The following is a 15,737-nucleotide window of genomic DNA, read 5'->3' on the forward strand; positions in this document are numbered from 1 at the left end:
GGAACGATTGGTGTGGGCTTAAATTAACAATGGTTTTGATATTAGAGACTTCTATTTCATCATAATTGTTTTTTTTTCGTTTTATGCTTTTCACTGTGGATTACACAGTGCAGTCCACAGTGAAAAAAGGCTGATGTTTTTTTTTAATTAATTTTTTTATTTAGTTTATTGATTTTAAATTTTTTTCCATTTAGTTATCAGACTTTCATAACACGGATCTTAGGTTTGACGGGTTAAGCCAATTAATTTAGATTTTCTTTTTCTTTTTTTTCTTTTGTTTTTTTCTTCTTATAAGTATTTTTTCTTTTTAATTAATATTTTTTATTTAATTTAGTTCATTAATATTAATTTTTTTTCTATTTAATTATCAGCTGATGCCTTTAGTTTTTTTTTTTTTGCTGTTTTTATACCTTTGACTGTGGACTGCACTGTGCAGTCTACAGTGAAAAGACTGATGCTTTTTGTTTTTTTTTGTTTTTTTTCTTTTTGATTAATTTTTTTCATTTAATTTAGTCTGTTAATGTTCAATTTTTTTCTATTTAGTTATCAAATTTGCATGACACGGATCCCGGGTTTGACGGGTTAACCCAATTAATTTTGGGTAACCCATCAATTTTTGTTTCTATTTAGTTATCAAACTTTCATGACAAGAATCCAAGGTTTGACGGGTTAACTTGCTTTGAAGGATTGACCTAGTTAATTCGGATTTTTTTCTTTTTTTGGTTAGTTTTTTTCTTTATATTGGTTTTTTTCTTTGTTTTTTTCTTTTTAATTAATCTATTTAATTATCATATTTTTATAACAAGACCTTGTAACCATACCCATATCCAAGGTTATTGTATGTGGTATTACACTTAGACCTAAAACTCTTGATTATAGCTTTATAAAAATACTTAATATTTTTAGATTTTAATTTTTTTTAATATTTTTTTTTAAATTAACCCACAACAACATCACGTGGACAGTATAATTAGTTAGAAAGAAGCTGCGTAGACAGGGTATGTATTTTTTGCCTACTTGAGCCTGGAATCAAGGTTTTGGAATGCGTCTGCCTTCATTCATTTCGATTTTGCCTAGTGTTGTTGGATTTTTAGGAGTTTTGACTACTGCGCGTGCATGGAGACAGCTTTTGAAGGATCCATAGCTTTTGAATTGTATTTTGTCTTCTTCCTTGTTTACTTTATTCGGGTGACCGTGATTGAGAGAGTAATTATAATTCCTTTTAAAAATGTTTTTTTATTTAAAAATATATTAAAATAATATTAATTTTTAAAAATATTATTTTTAATATCAACAAATCAAAATAATTTAAAAATACTAAAAAAATATTAATTCAAAAAAAAATTTAATTTTTTTTAAAAAACAATTTTAAAACTAAAAAACAAACAGACACACGAGTGGGTAAGGCTGTCGCTTAGTGTACCACCTCGCTCACAATTCCGGCCGTGCCTGTTCTCACTTGAAACAATATACACATTGGATAACATATTCGGATATTCCCATTTATTAGCCATCACACTTTGCATTGGCACTCCTTCTTTTAACATCTACTTGCCCGATAACTCACTCAAAACCTTTTTGATGCTACTGATGTTCTAGATTCTTTTTCCGCAAGTGGTGTTCTGCCTCAGTGGTTTCTGTTTCTATTTTTCCTGAATGACTTCAAGTCCCCGTGTCTGTTCTGCTTCTATTCACGCTTTAGTTGGATCGTTTTGCCTGCATGGTGTCTAAGGGTGTAGCGTGGTGGTAAAGAGGTTAAGATCTGCACAGTAAATTTTTAAGGAGTTTTACTCACTTACCTAGACCTATAAAGTACGCTTTCTAAGAAGTGAAGTTTCTTCGAATCTAAAAAAAAGTTTTGCCTGCATGCTATGTTCCACCGTAAATCTTTTGTGTGTCAACTTCTCAAATGTTAAGGAAGCTTTGCTATTTTGCCTCTATATGTTGTTCAGGAGCCTCATTGACAAGGTTGTGCTTGAACATTTTAGCACTTGCTTAATTAAATACATGATGGCTTGTCAAATTCAGTTGTTTTTTTTATAATAAAAAAACATTCAGTTTTCAGAAGATTACTCACCTCTTGATTTGGATGTTCTGGCATTGTCAACTGATCGCTTTAGAACTCTAAACATCTATATGCTACTTCTGATTTAACCATGAATACGTATCTTTTTTAATTGTAAGAAAATATCAAGTATAAATGACCAAAAAAAAAATTGGTGACTTTCAATTTTTTAAAAACTTATGCTAGAGAGAAAAAGTTGCGTCCAATGATTTCAAAGTTAATCTGTTGAGTTGGTTTTAGTAATAATATCAAGTAATTTTCTATAGCTTTGATTTTTTTTATTACATTAACAAAATCTTTATTCTACCAATATCATAGAGTAGTATATAAAATAGTTAATGTCTATTTCATCTTTTCACCTATGGCCATTTAAGATTTAAATTTCTCTTTTATCCGCTAAAAATACTTAAAAATATATGATTACACGAGGTTTCATAGAAAACAAATCTGGCTTTTTAGCTATATTTACTTATTTTATATAATGATTAACATATACTATAAGGTCTTGACATTTCAATGTAGTCATGAACAATGAAATACCAAGATTTTTTACACTTTGATCTTAATATTTTTTTTACATTTTAGTCCTCAAAGTTTTTGAGGATTTTTTTTTGTTTATTAGCATTTTTTAAAAAAATTTGGTGGAACAACACTGTTAAATTTTTTTATTTTGATAAAATATCATAACTTTAACATGTCATGTTACAATTAAAAAATACTATATGTATACCTTGTTATTCAGCATCTAAAAAATTATTAAATCAAAAGAAAAAATGAGAGAAAAGAAAAGAAAAAAAAATCTGGAGACATATTGAAGCCTTGATTATAATATTGTCAATATCATTAAAACAATCTTAATAAAACGAATTTATTAATATATATAAAAAATTTATTAATGGTGACCCGAGCATATCATATTTACTGTTCAAAATAACATATTACTCTTTTTTTTTTTTTTTTTGTCAAGTTTGGCCTCATTATGGAATGAATCAAAATTTAAAGCTAGATGAAATTTATTCTAGATTATTCTGTTTTTTAAAATGAAACAAGTGATACTGGCTATTCTGGACTGAACGAAACAACATAATTGACGACCTTGTGTTCAATATGGGCAAATGGGGTCTACAGGTCGACTCCGATGAGCCAAAATCTTGGCCAGCCATCTGTAAAATTAATTTGATGCGGATGCGGCCAGGGAAGAGGTGGCTGTAGATGGCGTTCTAATTGAACATAAAATAATATAAGAAAAGGACCTTTTATTACTGGAACAAGAAGAGAGGTGCTTGAAGGAGACTTTTTAGATAATTCATCGAATATATCTCTTCAAACCCAAACAAAGTCTTTGAATATTTGCCTAATCCGCTTGATTCAATTAGATAATTCATCGATCCAAGTCCGGATGAAAAAGAAACAATGGGTGGATGATTGATATTGGATTTGTAGGGAGCGTAGATATATACACTTAGAGAGGATATTAATTTGAGATTAATAAATTCAACTTGGGGTTAGTGGAGATTCAAAGAGATGATTCAAAACTTGAGGGTTCTTCCCGAGCTTCAATTTGAGATTTTTTTAGGGCTTCCGAAGAGAGAAATTGTACTTGGAGGAGAGGAAATTTTAATTTGTTTTTTGTTTGAATTTTTTATCATATTTTTTAAAACTCAATAGGTGAATATAACTTCAACCAGATTATATAATGTTAGAAATAATTTTTTGAATTATTTATTTCATAAAAGTATAATCAAGATTAGTATATAAAAACACATAATCAAATATTATAAACTTCTTTTTACTATGGTGTTGTGTAGGATTCGAACTTAGTTATGCCTTAATATAAAATTAGGTTTTAATCCTTATACAGTAGTTGAAGTTTTTAAATTCAGGCTCCGTTTATTTGCAGGAAAGTTGTTTTTTTTTTGAAAGTGAATTCCGAGGAAAGTGAATTCGTGGAAAGTGAATTCCAGGAAAATACTTTCCAGTGTTTGGTAGTGTTATAGAAAATGAACTGGAAAACACTTTCCAGTGTTTGGTTGTGTTATGGAAAATGAACTGGAAAATAATTTATTAATGAATTAATTTTTTTCTCAAGTTTATCTAATATATATAAAATATTTAATATAAATATTTAATCACTTACAATAAAAGAATAAAATCTAAAAAGTATAATGATGAATTTTTTTATTATAATAAATATAGCAAAATAAAACAATAATTGTGCAAAAAAATCATACTTTTTAGTGTTATCAACATTTTTATATTTGATTATGTTAATTCCCCTTATTAAATAATTTTTAGTGTTATCATAATTGTGCTGAGTTTTCCTTTTCGGTTTCGGTTTTTTCTCTCTTCCCCTGTCATCCCCTTTCCCTTCCCTTTTCCCTTCTTCATTTTTGGTTTATCCCCTTCCCCTTCCCCTTCTTCGATTTCAGTTTTGGTTTCTCTCTTCCCCTGTCATCCCCGTTTTGGTTTTGGTTTCTCTCTTCCCCTATCATCCCCTTCCCCTTCCCCTGTTCGGTTTCGGTTTCCCTCATCCCCTTCCCCTTCCCCTTCCCTTTCCCCTTCCCCTGTTGGGTTTCGGTTTCGGTTTCTCTCTTCCCCTGTCATCCCCTTCCTCTTCCCCTGTTTGGTTTCAGTTTCTCTCATCCCCTTCCCCTTCACCTGTTCGGTTTCGGTTTCTCCCATCCCCTTCCCCTTCCACTGTTCGGTTTCTCCAGGTTTCTGCCATCCCCTTCCCCTTCCCGCTTCTCCTTCCCAGTTCTCCTCCCTCTCTCCCCCGACTACTTCTACTGGGACTTGAAAAAAAGAGAGCAAGGGTTGATTCATTCCTTGATATGGTTGATTAATTCCTTGATAAGTTTGGGCAGTTTGCTTTGATTGATTCACAGTAATCTTAAGGGTAGGGATTTTGCTTTGATTTGATGAAATGGTTTGTTTGGTTCTGCCGGTTCTGCAGGATGTGAGTGAGGAAGAATGGAAAACATGTGCTTTTATGGCTTGGTTGATAAGTTTGGGTTCCAGAGAAATACTTGTTGCTGCTTCTAATAAAAAGAAAGAGAACGTGAGAAGAGAAAAATGTGTGTAATGAAAGAAAAGGAAAGTGTTTTCCGGTTCTTTTCAAAAGGAAAACACTTTTCTTTGTTAAAGTTATGTTTTTTGTATTGATCGAAATTCAGTTTCCTTTGATTATTTTTTTATATTATTGCCAAACATGGAAAAACAAGGAAAGTGAATTCCAGAAATTCACTTTCCTGCAATCAAATACCGCCTAAGATAATTTTTAAATATTCTTTTACAAAGTCCAATCATTCTCTTTTTCTTCTTATTAATCTGTCATACTATCAATATTGTAACTGTTCTTTGAACAATATTGGTCACAGAACAACCCCATGGAGACACCTGCCACTGCTAAGGCCACCAGCTACTTCTTCCACTCTGACCACTTCGCATCCCAATTAATGGCCTAACTCGGCAAGACACATGTAACAGGGGTAAACATTTTGAACTACTAAACCCTTATTTTATATTTTCGAGTTTGGATTCCCTAAGGCCTCAGACTGTACTGAGAGGCATGAATAATTGCAAGATGGACACCTTCTTTGTGAGACAATGTGGTATTCTATCACAGGGGCTGGGCTCAGCCTATTGGATATTCTCTTTATTATGTAACCTTGTAGTTTGCCTCAGGCATTTCTTCTTTTGTTCTTGTTGGTTTTTTTCCCTAATACCAGTAAGCTTGACCCGAGTTTATCTTGGGCAAAATCCAAGTTACAAGTCAATAAGATTGATCCGGGTCATCCTCCAATTTTCTTTTAAAAAGGATGAAAATAAAATTATTTTGATGGATTTTTTTCCAAAAACATCAACAAATTTACTATTTTTTTTTAACTCAGATTAATTAGACTCCAAGTTAGTCAGGTCTCAAGTCAACCCTTTATATTAATCTGAATTTTACAACTATCATTTATATGGTTTCAAAGAGGAGTTTTAATATTGCTTTTATATTAGTTTGGTATATGTAAAGAAATAAGCTTTTCAACAACTTAGGAGATATCATCGCGTTTTTGTTGCGTTTTTTCTTATATGACTATTTTTTCTCATGCTTCCGACTCTGTTAGTCTTTATATTCTTACAAAATGTTTAATTGAATCTCGTTTTCACAAAGTTAATTATGTCCTTGGATGTCAATGATTTGCTTAATTATCCCTTCATTTGTCCTTAACATTACATGAGAACTTATTTAGAGTTTGTTTGAGAATGTATTTTTTAAAATATTTTTTTATTTTAAAAAATAGAAAAACATTTGTTTTTTAAAATTATATCCTTATACATTAATTTTAAAATTTTTAAAATTATAGTAATGATTATGGGATAGTTACTGGGCACTGTCACAATTCATAAAAGAAAATCTAGATATCATTCTTGTACCAACAAGCTTGACTAACACAAAAACATTATAGTCTCATAATTTGGGTCATGAGTTTTACGAGTTAGTCAAGTTAACTCGAGTTTTTTTTTAATTGATGTTTTTTAATTTAATCCTTAAACATTGAGTTTATTGAAAATTGAACTTTATAATTGTTTTTTATTTTGTTTCTATAGAGCTATTTTGATCTTTTGACCCGTGTTTTACAGGTTAACCCGGGATGACTTGAGTTATTTTTTTTGTTTTTTTAAATCCATTTAATCCTTCAACATTAGGCTGATTGAGAAATGAACTTTATATTTTTTTATTTACTTTTTATTGAGTTATCATGGTTTTATGACCTGGTTTGTAGTAAGCCAATTAACCTAGTTTTTTTTTAGTTGAAACTTTTTCAATTTAATTCTTCAATATGGGATTGATTGGAATTTATATTTCATGATTTATTTTGGTTTAATTTCTATAAGATTATCTTGGTCTCGTGACTCGAGTCACAGGTTTGGTCAGTTATCTAGAATGATATTTTTCTTTTTTTTTTAAAAAAAAAAATCATCCTTCAATATTAAGTTGATTTAGAATTGAGATTTATAATTTATTTTCTATGGGGTTAACCTAGTCTCATGATCCAAGTTTGTCAAGTTTACCCAGGTTGACCTGACTCATTTTTTTAGTTGGTTTTTTTTTCAATTTCATCATTCAACATTGAGTTGATTGAGAATCTAGTTTAATAATTTTTTTGATTTGCTTTTTATAGGGTTATTAGGGTCTCATGACCTTGATAATGGATTTGGCAGGTTAACCCAAGTTGATCTAATATGTTGTTATTTTAATATTTTTTATAAAATATCTTCTTAATTTTTTTAGTCAAACTATATTTTTTATAAGTTATTCGAGTTATATTTGAACTTGTCAAGTTGACAATGTCACATCATTATGCTATAAACAACATTAACAACCCCAAGATATTATTTTTATGTCTAGAAAAAATTGATCCGACACACAACATAGCACGAAGAATAATCCAGCAATGACCTAAAGATCATTGTCAATATGCTTTGATTTTTATGTTGCGTAGTTCACTCATTGTTACCTCTTTTAACAAGATTTAATATACATATAAATTAACAAAATACTAGAAGAGGAGGTGGTTCTTTGATTATGCATTACTTCACAAAACACTATTTATTTTAATAATGTTTTGTTTCTTTATATTTTTTTAATTTAAATTTTATCATTTAATATTTGATTCGTTGAAAATTAAAGCTTTTAATTTGTTTTGATTTACTTTTTATGATGTATCTCAATCTCATGATATAGGGCGTAGGTTTCATGAGTTAACCTAGTTGATTGTTTTTTTTTGTTAACTTTTTTTTTTAATTTTTTCAATTTCAATTTGATCCTTCAACAATTATTTTGTTGCAAATTAAGATTTATTATTTGTTTTATTTACTTTCTATAGGGTTATCTTAATCTCATGATATGGGATATACGTTTGGTAAATTAATCTGGTTGACTTAGTTTTTTTCTTCTTTTATTTAGATTTTTTTTTAATTTCATCCTTCAACATTTTATTCATTAAAAAATAGATTTCATGATTTGTTTTGGTTTGGTTTTTATGAGGTTATCTCGATCTCATGACTTAAGTCATGGGTTTAACGAGCTAATCCGGGTTGAATCAGGTAATTTTTTTAGTTTTTAAAAATTATTTTTTTTTCAATTTCATCCTTTAATATTATATTGATTAGGAATTATGATTCAAAATTTATTTTTATTTACTTTTTATATAGTTATACAAGCCTTATAACTCGGGTTGTGAGTTTGGAATGATAACTTAGGTTGACTTAGGTTTATTTGCTTTTTCGTTTGGCGTGTTAACCCGGGTCATGAGTTTGTGTGTTAACTTGAGTTGAATTGAGTCATTTATTTACATAATTTTTTAATTGATTTTTTTTTCAATTTCATCTTACAACATTGAGTTGATTGGAAATTGAGTTTCATAATTTATTTTGATTAGCTTTCAGTGGAGTTATTCTGGTCTCATTACTCAAGTTGTGATTTTAGCAATTTAACTTGGGTTGACTCAAGTTTTTTTTTTATATATATCTTTTTTAATTAATTTGTTTTTTTCAATCTCATCTTTCAATATTAGATTGATGGGAAAATATGCTTCATAATTTATTTCGGTTTGCTTTCTATAAGGTTATCATGGTCTCATGACTATTGTTGTGGATTTGACAAGTTAACCCAGATTGACTCGGATCGATCCAATATGTTGTTGTCTTAATATTTCAAAAAGATGTCATCTTTAATTTTTTTAGACAAAATATATTTTTATATAAAATATTAAAATAATATATTTTAAAAAATATTATTTTTGACATCAACATATCAAAAAAATCTAAAAACATTATAAAAAAATTAAAGCAAAAAAAAAAACAAAAAAAAAACACTTTGCCATCACAAAAACAAATGGGGGATTAATTTCCTCATCCTTTAGCAATGTGCCTGTTCAAAAAATTATAAAAACTTTTTTAAAAATATATATTTTTTTATTGATTTTTTTTTGTTATTTTCCACTGTATTGTATTTGATTAGGGCTTGTTAAAACACTTTCATAATGTGTATGTCAATGAGGGCAGAACTAGCCTGACATGTATGGCTATGCCTTAAGTCTTGTATGTGCATCAGAATGTTGGTTCCACGGCATGTCCTGCACAATATAGTTGCTTCCATTGGCACTCTTTCATGCCTGTTACTGTCAGGTACACATACAAAACATTATTCTGGCTTTTATGTAATCTCAATACAAATTATTTGATCAGAATGAATGACAAACTTTTAAGACAGTGAAGGGCTCTGAGTTAATGGGACAAGATAGACAAAAACAGCAGATTTATATTGGAAAGTGCGGCAAACCCTGCTAGATTGACATAGAGGTAGAACAACATTTTCTAACCCCTTCCCCCAATTATCTTCCTTGCTCTAACGTATTTGTTAAATCGACGTATGAATCTGCATTGCTAGAAGAAGAAGCAGTGTTGAAGAGGGATCTGCTTGCTGCAAATGCTGGTTTCTTAGGAGTTGGTAGAGATGCAGTGTCACTTCCAAGCATGAAAAGTACGTTTGACATGGTGGGACGATCCCATTGATGTTCTTGCACACATAAGAGGCCAACATTCACACACCTCACAAATTCATTTGCGTCACAAGTATCGCATAATGCTCGGTCCATCAAATCCAGTACCTTTTCCTCTTTCCACAACCTCCAGGCCTGTGACAGAGTTTAAAAATCAAAATTTTTAAATGGTAGAGAAAGAAAAGGAGGCTGTGGCTTTGTAAATTTCCATTGCTTACATAAGCTGAGAGGCTAAAATTTTGATCAGACTTGTAAAATGCCGCATTTCTTTTTCCACTGAGAATTTCAAGTACAACCACACCGAAGCTAAAGACATCAGACTTCGTTGAGAAATCCCCATCCATTGCATACTCCGGTGCCATGTAGCCGCTGCATGACAGGTGAGTTTGTATCAAGTTAGCTGAGACAGAAATGTAATCAATATAATCAATATTTGGTGTATCCCATGGTTAGAAAAGCAATCTGCATAATAGAACTTACTAAGTCCCAACTACTCTCTGTGTAGTTGCCTCTGTTTGTTTGCCTCTTAAGATCCTTGCCAAGCCGAAATCAGAAATTTTGGGGTTCATCTCCTCATCTAAGAGGACATTGCTTGTTTTCAAGTCTCTGTGAATGATCTTCAGCCTTGAATCGCGGTGAAGATAAAGCAGTCCTCGAGCGATTCCCATGATAATGTTAAAGCGCAGTTCCCAATTTAATAACACGCACAGCGTCCGATCTTGTATGGTTTCAATTTCCATTGAGAGCATAAAGTTAGCAATCATCTTAAATTATTTGTTTCCCATCAGCACAGAAAAATGTTTAGTAGTTAAGTTTAGAGAGGCTAACCAAATATGAAGACATCCAAGCTCTTGTTTGGCATGTATTCATAGAGTAACATTTTCTCACATCCTTCTGCACAGTATCCCAAAAGTCTAACAAGATTACGATGTTGAAGTTTGACGATCAATGTAATTTCATTCTTGAATTCCTCCAAGCCTTGCCCTGAACCATAAGAAAGTCTTTTTATAGCTATTTCTTGGCCTCCCGGTAACTTTCCCTGAACAAAAATCAATACACAGCATGTCAGAATAAACTCCAGTACTGTAGGAAACAGCATGGTCATTTACCTTGTAAACAGGCCCAAAACCCCCCTGTCCTAGCTTGTTTGCACTCGAGAAGTTATCTGTAGCAGCTAGTATGCATTCCATGTCAAAAAATGGTACATCTATGCCTTTCTTATCATCTACAGTGAAATGGTCAGCATATATCAAATCCCTGGGTCGTCTCTCTGTGTCATTCAAGTGAAATGCTACATTCCCCTGATTGTTTTCTCTGTTTTCTGAGTTGAAGGCAATTTCAAGAGTTAATCACTTGCTTAGTTTTCATTGAAAAATATTCTTATTTTATCAAAAGAATAAAGATTAAACTGTTGGAATATTGAGTACCTCGACCAGTAACCTTCGTTGATCTTCGCAAATGATACAGAAAGAAGGAAGCACATAGGATGATTACAGAAGCTGCAACAACTCCAAGTAAAACTAGATATAATGACCTCCTTTTCTTTGTAGATGCTGCATGTTAATTAGAGAAATTACTGCTATAAGCTATTATCATTGAGGCAGCAGGTTAACTATATTCTTTAATCAACTATATAGTTGCACAAATTTATGGAAAGTCTAACAAACAAACCATTATTACTTGTCAGAAGTAGCAAATTTTACTGTCCTAGCAGCATTGTCTGAATTGCTTGCTTACAAAGAAATCTAGATATAGATCACTTAAAATGTTATTGTCAATATACCTGGAATGCAACTGACCGTTTTGGGATCCCACCAAAAGGATTTTTTGCAAAGGCACCTTTTCTTCCCATCTCTTGCAGGACTGCAGGTTGAATGTGGCCAGTCATTGCATTCATCGGGTGGGTAACAGAGTGGTTCAGATGGATCAGTCCACCCGATTTCAACTTCAGCAAATCCTGTATCTTCAAATGAAGAACCTAATATAACATTACTACGGTTAGCGTCGCATCTTCCAATTACATGAAATGGCCAGGACTGGTTGTGCTGCTGCATATAGTTTCCCATCAACTCGATAGCTGTACAATCTGCATCGACAACGTCTATTGAAAATTTTTGCAACTCTTCATCAATGCCAGTTACACGATAGTAGACACCACCAGGTACCTCAAACATAAGCTGGCTAATGGAATCATCACAGTGGAACCTGAAGTACATTTTATCGCCACAGTTTGGTCCCGTGCTTAGCGGGTAGGGGATCATGGTAGTGCCGCAAATCTCACATTTTCTTTTCATCGATGCTGAAAGAGTGGAATGTCTACATGTCAAAGTTCATGCAATTTAAAATTGTATTTCCTTACTTCTGAATCTTTGTATTTGAAAACTGAGCAAAACTTTTATAAACTATAACCATTTCTAGCTACTAGCTTAGCAATCTGCTAGATAGTATTGAGTTTGTCACAGCCAAATCTGATTCCAGTCTGGCAGAACAAGTATGAACCTGATGAGACTCTAGCTTTGTCATGAAATAGACCAATAGACAACACCAGCACAACCATTTTTGTTTTCCTGTGGCAAACTCAATCTGCAAGACTGATTCTGCAAATGCTAACTCACAAAAGATTATGCAGGAGTAAGTTGAAATTTTTGGTGTTAAAACAATTAAACTTACTGCACAAGAACCATTGCAATCAAGCGCCGTATCAGATGATAAACTAGAGTCACAAACGTGTGTTTACTTTTCAAGAAAAAAAAAAAGAAGCCAGGCATCAAAATTCTAAGAGATAAATCAGCTATGCAGATACCAAGTCACCGTATTGATAGGATTAAGTACCTATTGCTGAAGGTGGCACACGGACTTTGAGGTCACGACCCCCATCATACTGCTCCTGAATGTTGTTGAGATCCTTAAACCAAGTCCAGCATGTAAAATTATTATCCCCCTTTACAGCCTTACGATAAGAATATGCCTGGCAGTCGCATTTGCTAAGGCACTTGTTCATACAGTCATTTTCATCTGAGTAGTCAGGTTCAGCATCAGGCTTTCCTGCTTTCATCGATTTTAACTCCAAGAACTTCGGAGCCACATCGTTGCTGCACAAAGGTGACATTCTTTCACACCCCTCTGAAAAGTTTTCTAATTTCCAATTATCGGGAGACCTGGGCTGAAATCCTGGCAAACACTTGCAAGGAATCCTATTTTTACTATTGCAGCTGCCAAAAGTCCCACAAGCATCAAATACACTGCATCGATCACTTGGTTCCCGCCAGTTCAAAGTCCAATTCGCATTTCTCCAGAGGAAAAACTGTATCTGCCCATCGAAATTCATCACCAGTCTTGCATTGTTATAATTCACAGCTGTTGAATTTATTTTATTATAAGGATTTCCATTTGTAGTTGTGTTCCCAAGAGGTCTGCTTGGTTTCCTGCTGGAATTCATGAGCAAGTTAGAAACAAGCCAGAGCCTTTCGTCGGATCTTACAAAACTTCCTGAAACTCCACTTTTCCAGTACGGAATCGATCCGTTCTTCATGATGATGTACTGGTTTTCTCTTTCATCAAGCTGAAATTTGAAGTCTCCTGCTGCTGGGTCACTGGGACTCTTCCAAGAAGTCAACATAAAGTTCTTGTCCATCTTCATTCCAGGAAGAAATGTGTCAGTTGGATAATCAAAGCTTTGCCACAATATCGCTGAACCATTTGCAGCTTCTTGGATCAAGACTAAGTTCCCGGATTCCATGAGCTTCAACCAGCTCCCACTGAAAGAAAATGAAGATGATGATGATTCTCTCCTTGCGGACCAGTGAGATTTATTATTTACATCCATCACCTGGAGGTTTCCATCTTGTCCGAGGGAAAAAACTCCCCTGGAATTATCAAGTGGATTTTCACGGTTAGCAACCCACACAACAGTTTGAGGGCTGTATCTGTAATACCAGATGCCTAGGTATTTCTTGCCATCATTTCTCCCATGTGGAGTAAAGAATCCAAGTTCAAATCTTTCTCCAGAAGAAACAAGAGTATCTCCCATTTCATCCCTGAGTGGAGTAGTGGACGATGTCATGTTATCCCTGGCCGAGCACATCCAAGAACTAAGAAAAAGAAAGAGTGTGAATGATGAGAAGATGCTAGACACCATGTTGGTTGCAGAAATCGTGATATGGGCTGTTTGAATTCTCGTTCTTTCTTTCACATCCATCATCAGAGAATGTCACTGCCCAACCTTGTATTACCAGCAGCATTATTACATAGCTAACTGACTAGTCCTCTTTGTTTCTACCCCTTTCAGGGGTCCAAGCAATATATAGCAGATAGCTCAGTTACCACAAATAAGTCTACTTCTAACTAATCAACGCGTTTTTAGCTGATTTTATCACTTTATGTTTGTTCCTTTTCACTAGAATAATTATGCGGGCCTGTTCTTTTCTTTTACAAGTCTTGTCTCTCCTTTCCCAAGCAATTTTCTGTGGTAACAAGGGCCCGTCAACGCATTTTTCAACTTTATGCATTCATGCTTTCATGTCCACTCGTTCTGTAAGTATATCCTTCATTTTGAGAAAACCCACTATTTCCATCCTATATTTTCACCAACTTGTCAAAAGAGTCCCTCCATTATTAATTTTGTCAATTGAGCATATGTTTTTTCAATTTCAGTCAATTGAGTAAAATTTTCCGAAATTAAAGATTTATCTCTATCAATTGAGAATTCTTCTTCACAACCTTAGTCATTATCATCAACTTTTTTGTCATTCTTGAAATATCATCATTCATCTCATCCTTCCTATTGAGTAAATTTTTTTTTTCGATTTAGGCAACTTATACTCAATTGATTGAAATGAAAATTATAGATACTCAATTAACCAAATTGATAGCATGGGATATTTTTTTTTCTTAATTGATAATGGCTTTAGCACTTTAGATTGAACGGTGTGAATCATCAAAATTGACAACAACCTTTTAATTATAGGTTATTACACCCGATCTGAGATTGACTTGGTAAAGGAACGGGATCGCAGGTTACATGGGTCACTCAAAAAAATTAAAAAAAATTAAAATTTTAATATTTCATATAAAAAAATTAAAAAACAATTCATATAAATATACACTATATATATTATAAATAATAAAGTTTAAAAGAATATATCAAAATTTTTTTTTATCCCACATTAAAAAAACATATATTTTTTTATTGTGAATATAAAATATATATAATAAAAGGCTTCAAATCCCACATTAAAAAAATAATTTTTTTCTTGGAAACATATAGTATTATACAAAATACTAAAAGGGGTCAGTGCCTCTGTTACTGTGGATTGAAGTAGTGTAATGGTAGACCAACCCTTGCCACAGAGAGTTGCAAGGGCAGCGGGGGAGGGGGTGAAGTTGTCTTTCCGCTGGGATACATTTGGCATTGAAATGATGGTTGGGAAGAAAATGGTTAGCTCAAGTTTTGATGTGGCTGTAGACCCTGGATGTGGACACCTGATGCTTGGGTTGCCTTGCTTATATGCTGGGTCAGACCCGCGCGCCCATGTGGCGCTGAGGCTGGCTTGCCCTGTGTTCAAGGCTAATGGGTCCTGCATCAGAACATAATTTTCTTGGGTTCTTTGTCAAGACCCAAGGCTATTAGATCTTAGATTTCTAAATATAATTATTTTCCTTATAAATATTATAATTTTTATTATAGTTGAAATTATTAATATCAAACATATTATAATTTGTGTTTTAAATATTATTAAATTATAATAAAAATAATAATATTTATACCCCAAATAATAGTATTGTTGATATTAATACTTTGAATTATACTAAAAATCATAATATTCATAACACAAATAATATTATTTTTAATATTAATACTTTCAATTATAATAATAAAAAAAAATTTGTACTGCAAATAATAATATTTATACCACAAACAATACTATATTTAGAATTAATACATTCAATGATAATAAAAATAAAAATCTTTGTACCACAAATAATAATATTTTTGATATTAATACATTGAACTACAATAAAAATAAATATTAATACTTTCAATTATAATAAAAATAAAAATATTTGTACCAAAATAATAATATCTATACCACAAATAATACTATTTTTAATATTAA

At 32.2% G+C, this 15,737-nt stretch overlaps 1 protein-coding gene across 1 annotated transcript; it reads right to left on the reverse strand.

Annotated features, from left to right (window-relative positions):
• Positions 1–9,193: 9,193 nt before the first annotated feature.
• Positions 9,194–13,904, reverse strand: LOC133668603 (G-type lectin S-receptor-like serine/threonine-protein kinase At4g03230). The gene is made up of 8 exons (XM_062088556.1): positions 12,454–13,904; positions 11,405–11,920; positions 11,049–11,174; positions 10,731–10,942; positions 10,450–10,660; positions 10,102–10,339; positions 9,840–9,990; positions 9,194–9,756 (listed from the first exon to the last, which is right to left on the reverse strand). Exons 1-8 carry the CDS (start codon positions 13,820–13,822, stop codon positions 9,454–9,456), a joined length of 3,126 nt encoding a protein of 1,041 aa, XP_061944540.1. The 5' UTR covers positions 13,823–13,904; the 3' UTR covers positions 9,194–9,453.
• Between the last annotated feature and the right edge of the window lie 1,833 nt (positions 13,905–15,737).

The sequence above is a fragment of the Populus nigra genome, chromosome 11 (genome assembly GCF_951802175.1).
Source record: "Populus nigra chromosome 11, ddPopNigr1.1, whole genome shotgun sequence".
NCBI lineage: Eukaryota > Viridiplantae > Streptophyta > Magnoliopsida > Malpighiales > Salicaceae > Populus > Populus nigra.